Source organism: Hypanus sabinus, chromosome X1 (assembly GCF_030144855.1).
Source record: "Hypanus sabinus isolate sHypSab1 chromosome X1, sHypSab1.hap1, whole genome shotgun sequence".
In the NCBI taxonomy this organism is placed as follows: domain Eukaryota; kingdom Metazoa; phylum Chordata; class Chondrichthyes; order Myliobatiformes; family Dasyatidae; genus Hypanus; species Hypanus sabinus.
In genome coordinates this window covers 8,473,949-8,496,168 of record NC_082738.1, presented here as the reverse complement: position 1 = coordinate 8,496,168, position 22,220 = coordinate 8,473,949, and the positions used below count along the sequence as shown (strand labels likewise).

Here is a 22,220-nt window from a genome sequence, read left to right as displayed (position 1 = left end):
GTTAAAAGTCCAAATTTCTTTCCAGCCAGCATAATGTAATCTTACAAATTTTTTGAAAAAAAGAATACAAAAGGAGTACAATAAAATATCCAAAAATCAAAAAACTCATACAATATAATGGTGGGTATTCTTCAATAAATGTGATTGACTTTGGAACCTCCTGAGATAGCGAAAGGCATTCTAGATCTGAAAGTCTAACTCTTGCATCCTTCCTTCTAAACAGTGGGAAGAACAAAGCGAGTCTGTCACCAAGCAATTCCACGGAATTGTCAGGGATAATTTAGAACTATAATTGGTTATAATACAATTTGGGCACCCTGAGGAAGTAACAAGGAGTCAATTGTATAAAGAACTCCAATGTTTTTCAAAATCTCTTATTAGATTTAGAGGCAAAAAGTTAACATTTCAAGGATCTTTGGTTGTAAATACATAGCAAATGACAGGACTGCAATCAAAATCATAACCTGTAACTTTTAAATAGGACGCTCAGTAGCAACATTCATGCCGCAGTGAGATTGTGAGTTCCAGCTCCCACTTCAGAAAGATGAGCACATACAGTAACTGGAGATAATCCAATGTAATACTGATACTGCTATACATTCAGAAATGGTGGTTTTCAGATGAGACATGAAACTAGTCACTCTCTCGTGAGTATGAATGACTTATTGTACACAGCAGTCTCCTCAGTGTTCTCAAAACTGTTCAGCCATCAATCTAAAACAAAGGACCTACCTGCATCATATTGCTGCTTGTTGAAGCTTTATGAATCAATGTTGTGAACTTAAAGCACAACAGATTCAACAAGGTCTACTGATGAGAAAAACTGGGGGGGGGGGGGGGGGGGAGAAAATCGCACAACTCCAACTTAACATAGTAGCAGGCCCTTCACCAAGTTCACACTGTCCATTAATCCTACTTTATTCTTCCCACATTTCCATTAACTCCCTTTAGTTTCCACCAACCAACTATTCTTTTACTATATATACTTTTACAGTGCCCAGTTAACCTGTTGACTACATCTTTAGGATCAACAAACATGTCACCAAATAAGCCTATATACTGCAGCCCTTGGCAGAGTATAATTAAAAAGACACTATTTTACATCTGATTAAGTTAGAATACTATCAGAATTCACACATACACTCAGACAGAAATCTTGTACTTACTTGTGGTAATTTTCTTTCTTTTCCTCCCTCCAGGTTTTATTTAACTGATGTATTTTCACTGCTACGTATCTCTGTTCTTGCAAGTCGAATGCCTATTGGAGAGGTTTAAAGCAGAAAACTTGAACAAATTAAATCAAAAATAGCAAACATTGTTTGATGGTACATAAGACACTTAATTCTCATTACATGGTCAATGCACATGTCTATGCAAGGACTTCGTAGAAACATAGAAAACCTGTAGCACAATACAGGCCCTTCGGCCCACAATGCTGTGCCGAACATATACTTACTTTAGAAATTAACTAGGCTTTACTCATAGCCCTCTATTTTTCTGAGCTCCATGTACCTATCCAGGAGTCTCTTATAAGACCCTACTGTATCCACCTCAACACTGTTGCCAGCAGCCCATTCCATGCACTCACCACTCTGCGAAAAAAAAAACTTACCCCTGACATCTCCCCTGTACCTACTTCCAAGCACCTTAAAATTGTGACCTCTCACGTTAGCCATTTCAGTCCTGGGAAAAAGCCTCTGACTATCCACATGATCAATGCTTCTCAACATTTTATACACCTCTTTCAGGTCACCTCTCATCCTCCACCGCTCCAAGGAGAAAAGGTCAAGGTCACTCAACCTATTGTCATAAGGCATACTCCCCAATCCAGGCAACATTTCCTCTGCACCCTTTCTATGGTTTCCACATCCTTCCTGTCATGAGGTGACCAGAACTGAGCACAGTACTCCAACTGGGGTCTGACCAGGGTCCTATATAGCTGTAACATTACCTCTCAGCTTTTGAAGTCAATCCAACGGTTGTTGAAGGCGAATGCACCATATGCCTTCTTAACCACAGAGTCAACCTGCACAGCAGCTTTGAGTGTTCTATGGACTTGGACCCCAAGATCCCTCTGATCCTCCACACTGCCAAGAGTCTTACCATTAATACTATATTCTGCCATCATATTTGACCTATCAAAATGAACCACCTCACACTTATCTGGGTTGAACTCCATCTGCCTCTTCTCAGCCCAGTTTTGCATCCTATCAATGTCCCGCTATAACCTCTGACAGCCCTCCACACTATCCACAACACCTCCAACCTTTGTGGCATCAGCAAATTTACTAACTCATCTCTCCACTTCCTCATCCAGGTCATTTATAAAAATCACGAAGAGAAGGGGTCCCAGAGTAGATCTTTGAGGCACACTGCTGCTCACCAACCTCTATGGAGAATATGACCCATCTACAACCACTCTTGCCTTCTGTGGGCAAGCCAATTCTGGATCCACAAAGCAAGATCCCCTTGGATCCCATGCCTCCTTCCTTTCTCAATAAGCCGTGCATGGGGTATCTTATCAAATGTCTTCCTGAAATCCATATACACTACATCTACTGCTCTACCTTCATCAATGTGTTTAGTCACATCCTCAAAAAATTCAATCAGGCTCGTAAGGCATGACCTGCCTTTGACAAAGCCATGCTGACTATTCCTAATCATTTTATGCCTCTCCAAATATTCATAAATCCTGCCTCTCAAGATCTTCTCGATCAACTTAGCAAACACTGAATTAAGACTCACTGGTCTATAATTTCCTGGGTTATCTCTACTCCCTCTCGAATAAGGGAACAACATCTGCAACCCTTCAATACTCCAGAACCTCTCCTATCGATTGAAGAAGCAAAGATCATTGCCAGAGACTTAGCAATCTCCTCCCTTGCCTCCTATGGTAGCCTAGGGTATACCTCATCTTGTCCTGGTGATTTATCCAACTTGATGCCTTCCAAAAGCACCAGCACATCCTCTTTCTTAATGTCTACATGATCAAGCTTTTCAGTCCACGGCAAGTCATCCCCACAACTGCCAAGGTCCTTTTCTGCAGAGAATACTGAAGCAAAGTACTCATTAAGCACCTCCAGTACCTCCTCCGGATCCATATACACTTTTCCACTGTTACACTTGATTGGTCCTATTCTCTCACGTCTTATCCTCTTGCTCTTCTCATACTTGTAGAATGCCTTGGGATTTTCCTTAATCCTGCTCACCAAAACCTTCTCATGGCCCCTTCTGGGTCTCCTAATTTCATTCTTAAGCTCCTTCCTGCTAGTTTATAATCTTCTAGATTTCTATCATTATCTAGTTTTTTGAACCTTTCATAAGTTTTTTTTTCTTCTTGACTAGATTTTCAACAGCCTTTGTACACCATGATTCCTGTACCCTACCATCCTTTCCCTATCCCATTGGAACATACCTATGCAGAACGCCACACAAATATCAATCGAACATTTGCTACATTTCTGCCATACATTTCCCTGAGAACATCTGCTCCCAATTTATGCTTCCAAATTCCTGCCTGATGGCTTCATATTTCCCCTTACTCTAATTAAACAATTTCCTAACTTGTCTGTTCTTATCTCTTTCCAACGCTATGGTAGTGATAGTGATAGTAGTGAATTGTGATAGTGATCACAATTCTATCTCCAAAATGCTCTCCCACTGAGAGACCTGACACCTGACCAGGTTCATTTCCCAATACCAGATCAAGTACAGCCTCTCCTCTTGTAGGCTTATCTACATATTGTGTCAGGAAACCTTCCTGAACACACCTAACAAACTCCACCCCATCTAAACCCCTTGCTCTAGGGAGATGCCAATCGATATTTGGGAAATTAAACTCTCCCACCACGACAACCCTGTTATTATTACATCTTTCCAGAATCTGTCTCCCCATCTGTTCCTCGATGCCCCTGTTACTATTGGGAGGTCTGTATAAAAAAAAACAGCCAGTAGAGTTATTGACCCCGTTCCTATTTCTAATTTCCACCCACAGAGACTCAGTGGACAAACCTTCCATGACTTCCTCCTTTTCTGCAACCACGACACTATCTCTGATCAGTAGTGCCACGTCCCCCACCTCTTTTGCCTCCCTCCCTGTCCTTTCTGAAACATCTAAAGCCTGGCACTTGAAGTAACCATTCCTGCCTCTGAGCCATCCAAGTCTCTGTAATGGCCACAACATCATAGCTCCAAGTACTGATCCAGACTCTAAGCTCATCCACTTTGTTCACGATACTCCTTGTATTAAAATAGACACAACTCAAACTATCAGTCTGAGCACATCCCTTCTCTATCATCCTCTCACACTGCCTACAAGCTTTCTCTATTTGTGAGCTAACCACCCATTCCTCCATCTCTTCAGTTCGGTTCCCACCCCCCAGCAATTCTAGTTTAAACTCTCCCCAATAGCTTATTAGGACAATTCTTTGTTTATGTATCTGTTCTAAATAGAGGTAAGGATTAGGAAACTGATTTCTATCACCATTTACTTCTCCTTTAAAATAGATTTAAAGGATTGAAATGATTAAAATTAACCCCTTAACATTATAAAACTAAAAAATCACCAATTTAGCACTCATTTGAACACCAGTGATGCAGAATAAAATTCATTCAATAATCCCTCGATCTAATATTGACACGTTACTGGAAACTGCTATTTTATGTTTATTGTTATGGAGCATGACTACCATCACTGGAATAAGTTACTAGTTTGTAAGCTTAATTTGGTAAAAACGCATAGATCTCAATTGCCTTATCTCCCAACTTAAAGTAAAACCAGTGGCACTGGGGCAGTGATAACTTATTCTGCTTTCCAACACGCTACAAATCTATTCTCAAAATGAAACTAGCACTGAGCTATCTATGAAAGGAGGAAAGTAGCTGTAGCAGTCATAATTGTATTAAAACAGTTAAATCACATAAAATAAATATGACATGGATACAAAAACTCCAGCCAAGAATGAAGGAATGCAGTTTTCTTCCCTGCTAGCTAAAGTAACATATGAAATGTGTTTGACTGATCTCAGTCAAGTCTGTAGTTGAGTAAGACAATGGCAGAAATCTGCTTCCAAATTGAAATTCCCATGTAAAGAATTCAACATTTGTTACACAGCTGTCTCAAATTGAAAGCATTTTTCCCATCACTCCACATCAATATTCCACACTTCATACGTTTTTGCTGAATCTTACTTTAATTATTGAAATAACATACCTTGTACACTTCACTAAAACCTCCTCTTCCCAAAAGGTATAATAGCAAATATCTGTCATTTAATGTGGGGTGGTCTTTAAATCTGCAAAGAGAACATTTTCATTTAGCTGAAAGATGTTTGAATATGAAGTCACATGAACAAATATTTTCTTAGCCATAAGGCATGCTTACTATTTTTTCTTATTTTACGTATATTAAAGGCAGAGGTTGATAGATTCTTGTTTGGTCAGGGCAAGGAGGGATATGGGGAGAAGGCTGGAAACTTGGGTTAAGAGGAAAATAGATTAGCCACAATAAAACAGCAGAGTAGATTCGATGGGCCAAATAGCCTGGTTCTGCTCCAATATATTACGGTCTTATATGCATTCAGCAATGCCTAAATGGCTGCTGGTTTAGTAATCTGGAGTTAATATGAACTTTTTTCTTTGGTTAACAAATAGGCCATCATGGTTTTAAACACCTGACACTGGTGAACTGATTTATTATTATCATACGTACTGAGGAAGTTAACTTGCATACAGTTCATGAAGGAATTCATTATAACAGTGCATTTCATGGAGTGCATGGTAAAACAACAACAGTGTAGTTACAGAGAAAGTGCAGTGTAGGGAGACAATAAAGTGCAAGGTTTACTAAGGTCATCGAGCATCAACTTCTCAGAAAAGCTTTCTGGGTTTAAAGTTGCTTGAATGAAACTTCTAACAGAAGCCAATATACTGGCTATGATCCAAGACCAACTGGCCATCATCTGTCACATTCACATGGCTAGTGTGGGATTTGACTATGCAGTAAATGCATGGGCTCTAATTACACACTTCATTTGTGGAGATTACATACTGATTTCCCAGCAGCTAATTATAATCCTCAATCTTCACACAACAGGGCTAGATCCTCATAAGTGACCAGTTCTGAAGGGCAAGGATGGCATTTTGATGCTTTACTTTTAAAAATATATATTTGAGGTGGGAGATAATTTTGTATGCAAGATATAGGTTAGACAAAATTTTAACTTGTATTTTAAATATGTCAATGTAAAGACACACAATTCTTGCCAACCTATTCAGTGTATTTCTCACAACTTGACTCAAGTTGTACTTTATGGAAAGACAAATATAGTAACCGGTAAAAAAAAAACACAAAAATACAACTACAGATGCTGTGGATCAAAGAATACGTACACAACGCTGTAAGAACTCAGCAGGTCAGGCAGCATCCGTGAGAAAAGAGTAGCCAACGTTTCGGGCCAAGACCCTTTATCAGGAAAGGATGCTGCCTGACCTGCTGAGTTCTTCCAGCGTTGTGTACGTATAGTAACTGGTAACTTACTGTGAATTGTCTTCATTGTGTATCCTTTTCAGTTCCCTAATGTGTAAATTCCGCACTCTTTCTAATCGCTCTAGCTCTGCCTGTATCTCTGCCTCTTCCTATAGAAAGGAAAAATTCGGTAAATGATAAATGCAAATTATGCAACAACTGAATGCTTTTTGAACAGCAAAAACTGGACAATGCAAAAAAAAAGCCTGTATAAGGCAACAACAAGTATTTTAAAATTCACTAATTTGAACAAGATTATAGATTCTTTTCTTGAAATGACAGATAAACATTTTATAAATCAATGATGGCAAATCACTCAAAGGCAACCAATTCCAATACAATTTAGTATAAATTGGCATCAAGGTCAAACTGGGGACTGAGGCTTGGGCCTGCGGCTGCTCTGGGAGCAGATCTGGGATTCAGTCTGGTTCAGAATTTGCTTCTACTGTTTGCATGATGTTTTCTTTCCTCTCTCTTTCTCTGCGCAAAATAATAGGGTTATTTGAGTTTGTTGCTTTGTGACTGTCTATAAGCATAAATTTCAAGGTGTATAATTTATGCATTCTTTGATAATAAATGTGCTTTGAATCTTTGGAAAGATCAACAAGCCTCTCTCAGATCACAAAGGCTGCCGATCACCCATTTTAAGGTGAAACACAACACTGACATAAACAGATCTATGCATTCCCTTACTTCCTCTCGCCCGATGTCAGCATGAGCTCTCAAGCATAATTTGGCAATTGTCAGGTGCTTTGGAAAATGAACACGACTCACACCCTTTACATTCATCATTTAAGATCAAGTGCCAGAGGGACTGTCAATGGAGACAGATCTCTACTCCAGGTGGGTTTGCACCTTTAGCAGAGAATGAGAATGAATTCACTATAAAAAGGTTAAGAAATAATAATGGCTGAAAAGCAAGATGCAGCAGCTGCTGGAAACCCAAATAAAACAGAAAATGCTAGAAATGCTCAGTCAGGCAGCAACTGTGGAGACAGGAACAGTGTTAACGGTGAAAGGTCATTAACCTTGTTTGTCTCTCCACAAATAACTGCCTGAATCCAACTTAGAAGCACAGATTCCATTATGTATTCTGGCTTGGGACATCATGAACCTCCGGCACAGGACAATGGCTAAACAAACCTTTTTTAAATGTCCTAATCTTAGTTTGAAGATTTCTTCTTGTTCATGATATTCTGCTAAAGTTAACCTGCAGAAAGAAAACAGATGGTCACATTTCTGCTAAGATAAACTATGCATCAGTGATTTGGACACAACCTTGAATCAAATGTTTAATTCATCTGCTAGCTCAAGTATTAAAAACACTCAGAGGTATCCATTTCATGACTTTCACAGTCTCAGTGATGCGCATTGCAACTTTGTCATGGATCCATTAAAAATAAACTAACAGATGGAAGAGCTCAATAAAAGCATACAGAAGTTGTTAAAATATCAGTTATTGTAGATGGAAAAAGATTGTTTAATCCCAATTATAAAATTACATAGGAAAACATCATTTTAAAAATGATTCACAGTCCATATGTCTATTTTCCAAATAAATACTATTTTATTTAAACTTAGAACATTCTTATATAAATTAAAGACAAGTTCAAGCAAGGCCCAAACTAGAGAATGCTGTTATTTTTGGTGAGGCAAATACCTTTCCTTAGACATTAACAGAAAATACAAATGTGTATGATTTTTCCAACTTACTATTCAATGCACAATTACATTTAGAAAGAACAAAGTGAACTGAGAATAGGTGTAACAGCAAAACGAACAAATTCAAATGTTGAAATAATTGTTGTAGCTTTTAAATTCCATTAATAATTTTGAGGGAAATCAATACCTGGAGCAAAGAATCCATTGTAAAGAGGATTGCTTGGGAAAAGGGAAGGGGGGTGGGGGTTGGACGGTTGTTACTGAGGCCAAATGGTTTGTGGTATGTACACAGATAACCACCAACATGAGCAGTAAATAGCAGAACGCTCAGGAGCACTGATGTACGGAGACAGGGTGGTGCCAAATTTATAGTTCCTTAAAAATGGATAGGCTAGTGAAGACATCATCTGGCATACTTGGCTTTATAATGAGACACTGAGTCTAGTCTGAGTGAAGTCATATGGTGGCTGTACAAAACTCTGGCCAGGACATACTTGGAGTACCAAGTACAGTTTCAATTGCCACACTATAGGAAATATGTAGTAGCAATAGAGGAGAATGCAGAAGAGATTCACCAGGAGGTGGTCTAGAATAGAGGGCTTTACTTCGAAGGATAAATTGGATAGGCTGGGTTTATTCTCAATGGAGGCTGAGGTTTGACCTTATAGAGTGGCATTGATAGGATAGATAGAAACTTTGCCCTAGGTTGGGGGATATCTAAAACTAGATTTAAGGTGAGAGGCGAGAAACTTAAATGACTGAGGGGTAGGTCTTTTCACACATGGCTGAGAGCATATAGAACATGCCGCAGTGGTAGAGACAAATACAACTAACATCTAAAAGACATTTGAGCAGGTACTTGGACAGAAAAGGGGTAGTGCAATATCGGTCTAATACAGGCCAATGGGATTAAACATTACAGCTGGCATGGATGAGTTGCAATGAAAGGCCCAAATCAATGCTATGCAATTCCTTCTGAGAGAGCCAGAGCTCTATCACAATGGACCATCCTTTCTTCACATATAGACTGTAACAGTTTTGAGGCAAAAGTCAGCTTAATTTCACAAACATTTTAAGTGCTGTTATTTTTGTTCCACTTCAAGGAAAGAAAGTCTAATTGATTTAGTGAGGAAAATACCCCAGAAGATGCTGTGACTTAATATTCCAATGGAAATTACTGCTCTTAGGATTTAGTTCTTTACATCACAGGCTCAGCCAATCAAATAAAAGCACGACTGCACCTCCAGATGGAGAAGCACAAGAGTGCTTAATCAATACCTTAATTCTCTTAGTCGTCTAAATTATCTTTTTAATCTAACTTAGTACATGCCCCTTTCCATTATCAATATCTTAGGGGTGGGAGGCAGAGTGGTGTGTGGAGGGTCTAACCAGATGAAACAATTTATTAAATGCATTTGCTCACTGGATGGGTAATGCCTGCATTTAATATAATTGCACCCATCAAGGACCCCCAACCATCCAAGCCATGCTCTCTTCTCTCTGCTGCCATCATGGTGGTGGTACGGGAACCTCAGCACTCATGCCACAACGTTCAGTAACAGTTATTAACCCTTCAACCATCAGGCTCTTGAACCAAAGGGGATAACTTCACTCGCCCTGTCACTGAACTGTTCCCACAAGCTATAAATTCACTTTCAAGGACTCTTCATCTCATATTCTCGATATTTGTTGCTTATTTATTCATTATTATTTTTCTTTACTTGTATTTGCAAAGTTTGTTGTCTTTTGCACATGGCTGTTTGTCCGTCCTGTTGGGTGCAATCTTTCATTGATTCTATTTTGTCTCTTGGCTTTTCTATGATTGCCCGCAAGAAAATGAATCTCAGGGTTGCGTATGGTGACATATGCACTTCAATAATAAATTTACTTTGAACTTTGAAATTCCTGACTGCTCCTGAACAGATACTGCAGGTAAGAGACAGATAGCAGTATGTTGGAGCTACCTTTGTAAGCAAGGGCATTGGTGAGTCAGATGGATCTTTAACAGGAATACTATTGTCCAATCAGCCATGGATTTTGCAGCTGCAGGAAAAAGGCCCAGACTCTGGGTTTCCCCTCCACTTGCGACTCCTGACTCCTCAAAGCCTTTTTATCAGTTGAGTAATGGAATACCCTACACTTGCCTGGATGAACAAAGTTTCAGCAACACTCAAGCTTGACACCATTCATTGTAAGGCAGCTTTCTGAACTGGAATCCATGTGCAAACCTCTAACCATTTAGAAAAAGGAAAATTGACATCCTTACCTGTTCCAGCCTAAATGCCACTCTAGATCCATTAAAATGGCCAATTCTTAACTGTCCTGTGAAATGACTTACTGAGCTCTCAATTCAAGGGCTGGGCAATAAATATGGTCATGCCAATGATGGTAACATCCAATGAATTAATATTAATAGGCAAATGAAGCAGTGCTAACACTAAGAGAAGGTCAGTAAAAATACAAAGATTGGAATCAATAGACCGCACAGCTGAAAAGTCATTTTAAATCTCAGTTTGCTCGCAACCTGACTCACGTTTCATTTTCTGCTCCATTTGCTTTGTTTTTCCTCTGTTTCTGTTCAGTACTTGTAGGTGGCATCTGACACATGGCTGCTGGCTTTCGTTTTGCTAGTAGCTTTCTCTGTCGCTCAATTTCCTCACGCTGTGTATTTATTCGCTCTTGCTGTCTGTTCAAAAGTTACAAAGCTTTTAAAAAAGGGGTGCGTTTGATACTGTGGGAGTACTCCATGGGAGAATAAGAATGTGTGTGAGGGTTACTGAACAAATCCAACTGTGTTAATAAGTTAGAATGAAACAGGTACACAAAAGAGCATGCACTGTACGTCTCAAGAACAGACACAAAGTATAACATACCATATACACAGGACTACAAGTAACTCCCACACAATGACAGTACACACCTCCACTAGTGAAAAACAATACAGTATACCACACCACCCCTCTTCTTCCTTCTCTCAACCCCATCGTTTGCACATATCACTGTCACACAGGCTCAACTCTTCCTATTTGAAAATCCACATTATATTAAAGCAGCAGAGGATATTTCTTTATCTAACTGATAACTACAAGGTGGGGCAGGAACCCAGTTTTGCCCTATTATTGTCCTTTCAGATTTTCACTCCCTGAAAGGCTCTCCATCATCTCTTCAGACTTACTTTATCATTCTGCCATTAACCAAATTCTTATTTTATTGAATTATAATTTAAGACTTCCTACTTTCTCCTAAAATCTATAACTTCTGTAACTTGTCTCCCATAGTTTGGTGTTTTCCCCACTAGACTATTATTAGCAATTGATTTTAATTTAGCGAGTAACAGATAAAGTGCAAAACAAACTATATGGAACAAATTTTTAAATCAATAAAACCGTGACAATAAACCAAACAGAATGTACAATTTGCTTTCTGAATTCTGCATGCAGTCATGAGACTAATGACATCTAACACCATTTGTCTGCTGATTACTATCAGGCTAAAGATCAATGCATTGAAAAAAAGCTCAACAGCAAAAGCACTGGATGAAATGTGACATGAAGCAAATTTAAAAGAAAATAATGATCACTTTGCCAAAGCAATAATTAAGAGAAAGCAGACTATGGTCTGCAACTTATTTCCTTACTTACTTCGATAGGTGGTGGTCACTTGGTCCATACAAGTTTACAGCAGAGCAACACCTTTCTGCTTTCCTTATCCCTTGTATCCATCCCTTCAACTTATTCTCTTACTTTCCAGTCCGTTGACTTCTGACACTTACACACACCAAGGGGAAGTATACAGTAGCCAATTAACCTACCAGCATGTCTTTGAAATGGGGGTAAAAAGTGCGAACTGCACACAAAACAGCACCCAAAAAACAAACCTGAACTAGAAATGAGAGGCAGCTGCTATACCATTCTGCCATCCTGTTGAATTTTCTATCAGTGATTAACACTAAACCAAGTTTTGACAGTTTGCGCACTGCGAACTGCGAATCTAAAAATCCTGTCCGAACTTTTGGTGCAGCTTAAAAGTTACAGACAGAAACTAAGTGAGATAAAAGCAGGAGGTATATGATGTCACTGGTGAATTGGTTCAGGCAATAGTGCTATTAAGGATCATACTGAATCAAGTTGATAAAGCCAATAGTAAACTGCTTTACAGAAGCTCCTACACGCATCTCCTGTCACGTATCTCAGTTTCACAGCATGCACTTGAGAGGTTACTGAAAAGCATTATTAATAAAGTATCACAAGCACGGCAAGTAACTAAATAATCATTAAACTTGATGACAGCCCAAGACACATGTCAATCAAGCTACAAGTACTATAAGTAAATGAAAAAGGGAGGAATGCTGGAACAGCTAAAATTTAAGTTGTTACTGTATCCTTTCTTGCAACATTGCTTGGAAAAGTCAAATTCCAAGTCACATTCAGTATTTTACACTAGAGACAGTAGTATTTAAAATAACCTAGATTAACTGGATCTACTAAATCTCAAAATTTCCTGTCCCAAAGATAAACTAAATGGAACCAAAAGAAATGAAGCCCTTTTCATCATTCATGCAGAAACTACAGAAGTATCTTTTATTCATTTGTTACCTGTTAATTATTACATTTCTTTAGGGACTCTGTTCAATCATCAGTTCAAGTTGGAACCCACAACCCAGTAAAGAAATTTATTAGGTGCGATCTTCTCTACTACAGTTTAGAAAATAGCTTCAGGTGTAATAAAGCTTCACTGATGGGGCAGTAACCTGCTTATTATTGATCATGTCTGATGTTCATATCAGTTTAATCAACATGATTAAAATTGGGGAAGCCACCTACTCTAGGTTTTTAAAAATGAATCTACTGTTGTGCTACATGAACAGCTTTGATTTTATTCACACTATTCATTGGTCATAACTCTCAAAAGCTAAAACTTACTTAATAAGATTCTGAAACGCATAACCATCTGTCCATTGCTCAGTGAAGGAAGCTCCGTGCCGGACCGTAGTGAAGTGACCTAGTCGCAGTCGGTCCTGCATACTTTTGTCTCGACAGGCAAGCTTCTCTTGTTTAGACTGAGTGGGAATAAACAGGAAATAACAAAAATATTAACCATTTAAGTTTCCCATTCCTTGTAAATTTAGTCTTCAGTATGACTTACATCCCTGGGCTACAAAGCAGAAAAAAAAATGATGAACTCAAGTTCTAAATACCTGCTAATTATTTCCATTTCTTCCCTTTCCCTCCAAACCTACCCCAAGGTTTGTCGACTTTCTGTAATTCTGTCATTGTCTACTAGGAGATGCAGAAAGCACCTTTTCAGGAGCAGTGTTTCCAGATTCCCTCCCCTCCATTCCAGAAGGACATGAGAGGCATGTTCTTTTTTTGAGAAAAATAATTCGATGACTTTGTTTAACTGATTTTTGGGTCAGTATGATGGTACACACCGTCAGAGATCACTCAGCCACGCTTTCTTCCTCCAGAACAAATTGGGAGTACCTCATGGGTCTTGTACAACTCCTTGGAGAATGAGTTCAAAACATACAACTGTAAAAATGCTCAAACTTGGAGCACTAGGTGGCCACTTACCCCTCTCAAATCTGCTCCACCATTGAATAAGAGCTTGGACAATCTGATTGCAACTTTAGCTCTACATTTTAATCTACCTGTGGCATCCTTTCAACCCCTTCCATATACAGGATTTCTCTCCACCTTAAAAATACAGACTTTGGTTTCACTGACATTGGATCAGTGTCCCAAAGTCCAACAATTCTCAGAAATTTTGCCCACATTTCTACCTTAAATGACTTTCTTTAAGAAGCAATTCCCAGTCCTAGATTCCTCCACAAGATGAGGGATCTTGGAAACAAGGACGTAGATGTCTTATTCTTCTAAACTCTAGGAAATACAAGATAACCAACCAAACCCATCTTCATGAAACAACCCTCCCAATCTAGCTATGAATCCATAAACATTCTTTGAATTGCTTCCAATACATTAACATCAGTTTAATTAAGACCAATACTGTACAGTTCTCCAGAGGTAGCCCTGCCAATACCCTATATAACTGAAGTATAAACTTTGTAATTTTTGTATACAATTCCTGCATCAACAAACAGCAAGATTGCTAGTTTTCCTAATTTTTTGATGCACCTGTATTCTGGCCTTCTGTAAAATTATGACTAGAACACACAGATTTCAGTTGCTCAGAGATGTGCAATTTCTCACCATTTAGATTGTGCTACTTTACTTTTCCTGCAAAAATGAACTGATTCACATCTTCCCATATTATTTAGTTATTCCCTTCACCTATCTATATCCATTTGTCCATATATCCTTTTCACAACTGACTTTTCTACCCACCTTTGTCTTCAGAAAATTTAAACAACTTATAGTTTCTGTCCCTTCATTCAAGTCATTTATATAAACTGTAACAAGTTGAGGTCCTAGCACACAGATTACATTTCAATATCAAGGTATCTATACCATATACGATTCTAGAAATTCATTATCTTTGTTTTGGCAGCCACAAAACAAAGAGACAACAGAATTCAAACCCCACAAACATCCAATGTGAAAGAAAATAAGATCAAATCGTGCAAACAATTAAAAAAAAATGCACAAGACATGAACCGCAGAATCCCCAAAAGTGAGTCCACAGCCATGGAGCCAGTTCAGTGCTGCAGCCTGTCAGGGAGCCAGGTGGCTGCATGCCACAGCCGCGGAGCTAGGTTTAGCGCAGAAGCAAGTGCCGATAGTTGCAGAGTCATTTTAGCGCTGAGGCGAGTAAAGCCTCGCAGAGTAGTGAGCTGAACAACAATTTGTTCTTCACCTTTGGCCTTGACACCTTATTTTTAATCTAGCTTGGCGCTCAAATCAGCCGAACGTGGTTTGTTATCAGCTCTCAAGCATGGGCACCACCACTTCAATCCTGCCCGAGTTCAGTCAAGCCCCAATCTGTTCCAGTAATGGCTGCTGCAGCCATTTCTGCATTCTCAAGAATCCAGTTCTCCAAAACTTCAGGATACCAAAAATCGCCAGGTTGTACAGACAGTTTAAAAGCACAACTGCCAACGGGAAACTACAAGCTGCGGATTGCAATGATCGCAGCCCCGAAAAAGTATATTTAATAGAATTGTTAGTAGTTTTGCTAGAGGCCCGCAAAATGTCGCCGTGTCTCACCAATGCCATCTTCTTTTGGGCTTCATAGTTGGCACAACACTTCCTATCTTTCCAACTATTTCTATGCCCACTATTTCCTGGTAACCAGCCAATCTGCACTATCAGCTTCTAATTTCTTTAAAAACTTTTAATATGGCATTTTATCAAATAACTTCTGAAGTCTTAGTATATCCTTTAGCTACAAGTTACTTTTCAGAACTCCAATGAATTGATCAAACACAAGCCCCCTTTCACAAAACCTCATTGACATTGTCCAATTACTTTGAAATTTATTTATTTTTTAAAAACTGCCCTCCTATCATCTCAAAAAAAATAGCTTTAACATTTGCTTAATGGCCAATGTTAAGCTAACTATCCTGTAGATTCTTGCCCTCCAAGTTCCCTACCATTTTCAATTGAGAAGTATTTGTTTTTTCCCCAAACTAATGATACCTTCCCCTGTATCTTAGGAATTTTGGGAAATTAAAAACCATACATCTGTTCCCACTAGCCACTTTCTTTGATCCCTAGAATAAAGGCAATCAAGATCCTGAGACTTGTGATCCCACAAGTTTCGTATTTGCTCTGTACTACTTTCTCTTTTGATTTCACTTTTCTCCAGTACTTTTCTCCCTTTCAATTCTACATTTGCAGCTATTGATTGGATGTTGCTTATAAGAACAGAAGCTCCTGTACCTAACAAAATGGCCAGTGAGTGTATATTTGTGATCTTCCACTGCTGTAGCCCACCCTTTTCAAATTTCAACTTGTTATGTGTTCAGAGATGCTCTTCTGCAAACCAGTTATAACGCATGACTATTTGAGTTACTGTCACCTTCCTGTCAGATGTGAGAGGATTGTACTATCAAGGGAGGCAAGACAACAGGGCACAAGAAAACAGGGACAATAGGTCACTTAGCCCGCCATTCCAATATGATCATAACTGACCTATGCTGGAACCAACTCCCTTTCTTTGCCGGTTTCCCCCATAATTATTAATTCCTTAATCTTTCAAACATTAATTCATCTCCATCTTAAATATATCTGATGATCTGGTCTCAGCCAGATTTGGGGTAGGCTCTGGGAGATACAGAGCATTCCTCATCAACACCTTGCACAACTGAACAAAATCTCTCATCCTTTCATAATATATTGCTTGCTCCCATAACTACTTGTTCGACCTGCCTGCTGGTTTTATAGGCTTCATTCACTAGAACACCTAATTCCCTATGAACTTCACTCACTCTCCATTTTAGATGATCTGCCTTTCAATTCCTCTTACAGAAATTCATGATATCACACTTCTCAACTCCATTAGCCATATTTTCACTCCAAGCTATCATTATCCCATTACAGTAATACAATCCTCATTGTAACATGCCTTTTAACCTCTTTTTTTAAATAACTGGCAAACTTGGAGATATTTCATTTCCTTTTCTCCAGCAGATCATCAATATAAATGGTAACCAGTTGAGAGCCAAAACCAATCTCCGGGCACTCCACCAGTTACGTCCCTCCAAATGGAAAATGACCCACTTAGTTCAAGCTCTGTTTTTTATTTGACAGCCAGTCTTCACTCTGTGCTAACATACTTCCTCTAATACCTTAAGCTCTTAACTTATGCACTAGACCCTCATGTGGCACCTTGTCATATGCCTTTTGGAAATATAAATAAATGCACTATATATATATAAATATATATCAACTAATCTTGTCACATCTGCAAAAAAATCAGTCTAATTTGTCAAACATAGCTTATCTTTCATAAAACTATGTTAACCAATATTGCTTTCATACAGTTCATGAAATTATATGGCATGGAAAGAGGCTCTTCAGCCCCACTGATTCTAAATGATTAATCACATCTTCATTGATTACTGACTGACTCTTGGATCTGCCAATAATAGTTGTTAAACTAATTTGCTTATGGATCCCTACTTTGTACCTTTTTGAACAAGTCACATTGGCCATTTCCCGATTTTCTAGTATCCAGGTTGAATGTAGCAAGTTTTGAAAAATTCTACAATGGGCCCACTATTTCTGCAGCCACTTCATTTTAAAAACCCTTGGGTACAGGTTATAATGCTGTGATTTTTTTCACACTTCACCTTGTGAGCTTCTCTACTTTATCCTTGTGACTGTTATTTTTACAAGTTGCATACTTTTGTTCAAATAAGCTCATCTGTTATATTGGAGATATTTACAATGTTCTCAACAATGAAGACTGATGCAAAAGATTAATTTACATATCTGCTGCTTCCTTTTATTAATTTCCCAGCCTTGTTCTCTGGAGGTCCCAGAGCTACATTACAAATGGTTGAGACGGCTTTAGTTGGAGAGTTATGAACAAGGAGATATAGCTACAAAGTAAGGGGGTAGTTATTTAAAATGAGTTATGAAGAAAATTCAATCAGAGACTCTGAATCTGTTCTTCTCAGCTTCCCGCAGGTGATGGAGGCCAGGTACACGTGTGCTAGTAATCCAAATACTTAATCAGCCAATCACGTGGCAGCAACTGAATGCATAAAAGCATGCAGATGTGGTCAGATGGTTCAGTTGTTGTTCAAACCAAACGTCAGAATGGGGAAGAAATTAGATCTAAGTGACTTTTGACTGTGGAAGCTGGTGCTAGACAGGGTGGCTTGATTATCATACTGTTGCTCATAGGACACTGATGCTACAAATTCTTTATTACAATAACCACTGATGCAAAGTATTAATTGATAAAGCACTTCAATACGCTTGGGGGTAGAAGACACTGTACAAGTGCAAATCTGAAGATATACTTGTATTTACATATCATCTTCCACAATCATTTATTCCCAAAGCACTTTGCAGCCAAGTGTTATTGAAACGAGAGCACTATTACAAAGCTCCATAAACATTAACAGTCCAAAAATCACTTTTCGATGAGTGATAGTAATTCCTAGGACATCAGGTTGATCTACCCAGCTTGCATCTTAACTCACCACTACCCATTTTCTGAGAGGAGAGAGAGACTGCTGGTTTAATGCAAATATATTATGCCACATGCCCAGTGTGTCCCAACACAATCTCCGTACTGGTAGGAAAACAGATGATTCACCTAAAACAAAAAATTCTCCCTGTTTTGCTATTTTTACTCATTTAAATAGGAAATATAAAAATAAAAGTCTAGGACAGTTGTAAATCTTAATGAATAATTGTCCTCAATTAATCCCTTATAGACCAGTACTTTCTATAAAAGGCTCATCGTACCTTTTCTATTAGCAGTTTTTTACTCATTGTCACACACTTATTTAACCGTTCTTTGTATCTTTCAAGCATTTTCTGTTGTTCATCTATTTGTCTTCTTAAGTCACAATTTGCCTGAAACACAAAGAAAATCAATGAGCCACTGCTACATTTACAAAGAAAACTGCAATAACACCAGCCGCTAACCTGGTATTAAAGTTAATGAGAAAATAATAGCAAAACCATTATGATTCACTGCATTAAAGGAACAACATCTTGTTACTGAAAAGGCAGGAAGAAAAATTGTTGCTTTTCAATATCGCTGGCTGAGATTGTGGTGGCCCCTAACCCTTCGGTAGGCTCAACTTCTAAAAAGGACTTAGAAATGTAGACAAAATTTAAGTTAAATAAGGAGTACTTTTACTTTAAATCCAGTCCTAGTCAATTTTTAATACATTAGTTAATATCCAAATAAAATACAAAAGGGAGAAGAGATTGGCAATGGGGCAAAAAAAAGTGCTAAAAATTGATTGGTTTATTATTGTCATGTGTGCCAAGATACAGCAAAAAGTTTGTCTGGTGTAATGTTCATACAGATCAAATCATTACACAGTGCAATGAAGTAGAACAAGTAAAATACAGAATAAAGTGTAACTGTTATAGAGAAAGTGCAGTACAGGTAAACAAAATGCAAGATCATAATGAGGTCGATTGTACAGTCAAGAGTCCATTTTATTGTACAGCAGTTTATTCAAGAGTTTGATAACTGCGGGATAGAAGCTGTCCTTGAACCTGGTGGTAGACGCTTTCAATCATTTATCTTCTGCCCAATGGGAAAAGGGAGAAGAGAGAATGCCTGGGGTGGGGAGGGTCTTTGACTATGTTGGTTATTTCACTTAAACAGCAATAAGTATAGAGATGTGCTACATTGTGTCCATAACTCTGCAGTTTCTTGTGGTCTTGTGGAAGCAGTTGCCATAACCAAGCTGTTATGCATCTAGATAGAATGTCTTCTATGGTACAGCATAAAAAATTGGCGAGTGTTGACAGAGATATGCTAAATTTCTTTCTTTTCTTTTTAAATCTTTTTATTAATTTTCAAATAATCATAGTAAGAAAACATCAAATACAGAGAGCTTGAGAGTACATAATTGATAGGTTAAAGTACAAATACAATTAATAATCTATATGATAGCCTCACAAACTCATAGTAAGTTACATAAAATGGGGAAAAAAACCCAAAAAAGAAAAAACTAAAAACCTAACCATCATGGGCTAATATATTAAATACACACAGTAGTGTCAATAACTCTGCACCTCTATCCAAATAAGATAGCAAGAATCAGGTTTGGGAAAGGTCAGCCTAACTCATAAGAAAATGTTGAATAAATGGTCTCCAGCTTTCTTCAAATTTAACTGACGGATCAAAAATGACACTTCTAATTTTTTCTAAACTCAAGCAAGAAATAGTTTGAGAAAACCACTGAAATGTGGTTGGAAGATTAATTTCTTTCCATTTCAATAGGATAGATCTTCTAGCCATTAATGTAGCAAATGCAATCATCCGCCCGGCTGCAGGGGACAATTGACCATTGTGCGCCACTGGCAAGCCAAAAATTGCAGTAATAGGATGAGGTTGTAACTTGATATTCAGAACTGTTGAGATAATACCAAAAATATCTTTCCAATAATTTTGCAAGCGGGGCAAGACCAAAACATGTGTGTCAATGAGGCAATTTCAGAGTGACATCTGTCACAGATAGGGTTAACATGAGAGTAAAATCGAGCAAGTTTGTCCTTAGACATATGAGCCCTATGTAAAACCTTAAATTGTATTAGGGCATGTTTGGCACAAATAGAAGAGGAATTAACTAACTAAAATTTTCTCCCACTGCTCTGCAGATAAGAGACAATGAAGTTCTTTTTCCCATTCTTTCTTAATTTTGTCTGATATCTCTGGTTGTGTTTTCGTAATCATATTATATATGACAGCTACTAAACCCTTCTGACAGGGATTCAGAGCTAAAATTTTTTCCGTAATGTCCGTTGGACATAAATTCGGAAAGGATGATAGCACATTATTTAAAACATTTCTAATTTGTAAGTATCTAAAAAAATGGGTTTTAGGCAAATTATATTTATTGGACAACTGTTCAAAGGACATAAAACTATTATCAAAAAATAGATCACGAAAACATGTTATGCCTTTTGTTTTCCACAACACAAAGGCTTGGTCTATAAGAGAGGGCTGAAAAAAAAGTTAGATATAACAGGGCTTGATAAGATAAACTTATTTAAGCCAAGAAATTTACGGAATTGAAACCAAATTCGTAGTGTATATTTCACTATAGGATTAGTTATTTGTTTATTTAATTTAGATAAGACAAAGTGAAGCGAAGATCCTAAAATAGAAAACAATGAGAAGTCTTGTACAGATTTGCACTCCAGGTTTATCCATTAGGGGCTTGATAATGTAACCAATTCTTGCATCCAGAATATTAAATTTCAAATGTTAGCTGCCCAATAGTAAAATCTTAGGTTAGACAAAGCCAAACCACCTTCCTTCTTAGGCTTCTGTAAATATTTTTTCCTTAATCTCGGATTTTTATTCTGCCCTATATACAAAGATATTTTGGAGTCAAGAATGTCAAAAAAGGATTTAGGAATAAAAATTGGTAATGCTTGGAATAGGTATAAAAACTTAGGTAAGACCATCATCTTAATAGCATTAATTCGACCAACCAATGACAAAGATAATGGGGACCATCTATTAATAAGTTGTTTAATTTGGTCAATTAAAGGTAAGAAGTTAACTTTAAGTAAGTCCTTATATTTCTTAGTGATTTTAATACCCAAATAAGTAAAGTTATCTGTGACAACTTTAAATGGTAAGTGTTTATAGATTGGGATTTGCATATTTAATGGGGATAATTCACTTTTATTAAGATTTAGTTTATAACCAGAAAAGCTGCTAAACTGAGCAACCAAGGATAGAATAGCAGGAATGGATCTCTCTGGGCCGGAGATGTACAGCAATAAGTCATCAGCATATAATGATAGCTTATACGTCCCCTCCCCACGGGTGATACCAAAAATATTGGGTGAGTCACAAATAGCAATGGCTAAGGGTTCCAGAGCAATATCAAATAGTAGAGGACTTAAAGGACAGCCTTGCCTCGTGCCACGGAACAACTGAAAAAAGGGAGATCTTTGATTATTAGTAAATACCGAAGCCAACGGCTTATAATATATTAATTTAATCCATGATATAAATTTCGGGCTGAAATTAAAATTCTGCAGCGTATTAAATAAGTATGGCCATTCTACTCTATCAAATGCTTTTTCAGCATCTAAGGAGATGACACATTCTGGAATTTTTGATGCTAAATTTCTTTAGCCTCCTGAGGAAGTGGAAGTGTTGGTGAGCTCTCTTGCCCATGACATCAACAAGGCAAATAGACAAAATACTATGTTGCATCCAGAGGGTTGTAAAGTGCTTGGCTCACTGGCAAGTTGATGTTTGCTGAACTTGTGCTGAGATTCACTGGTGTAAGATTGGAGGCAGGCAATAAAGTCTGAAAGAGGCAAGAAATTGAAGGGACTGGTAGGAAAAAGGTAGAAGTCACATTTACTACACTGATTCCCAGTAATGAATTCCCATTCTCCCTCTTATT

At 38.0% G+C, this 22,220-nt stretch overlaps 1 protein-coding gene across 9 annotated transcripts in view; it reads right to left on the bottom strand.

Moving 5' to 3' along the window:
- tlk2 (tousled-like kinase 2) overlaps positions 1–22,220 on the bottom strand; it is a 160,110-nt gene that overhangs the window by 34,872 nt on the left and 103,018 nt on the right. For 8 of the 9 annotated variants that reach the window (XM_059955729.1, XM_059955736.1, XM_059955730.1 and 5 more), the window contains 7 exons: positions 18,571–18,681; positions 13,111–13,247; positions 10,722–10,874; positions 7,670–7,736; positions 6,539–6,636; positions 5,213–5,294; positions 1,167–1,258 (listed from right to left, as the gene is read on the bottom strand). In XM_059955729.1, the coding sequence (XP_059811712.1) occupies positions 1,167–1,258; positions 5,213–5,294; positions 6,539–6,636; positions 7,670–7,736; positions 10,722–10,874; positions 13,111–13,247; positions 18,571–18,681 (740 nt within the window). The remainder of the gene's footprint in view (positions 1–1,166; positions 1,259–5,212; positions 5,295–6,538; positions 6,637–7,669; positions 7,737–10,721; positions 10,875–13,110; positions 13,248–18,570; positions 18,682–22,220) is intronic. The other variant, XM_059955737.1, reaches the window with a different exon arrangement.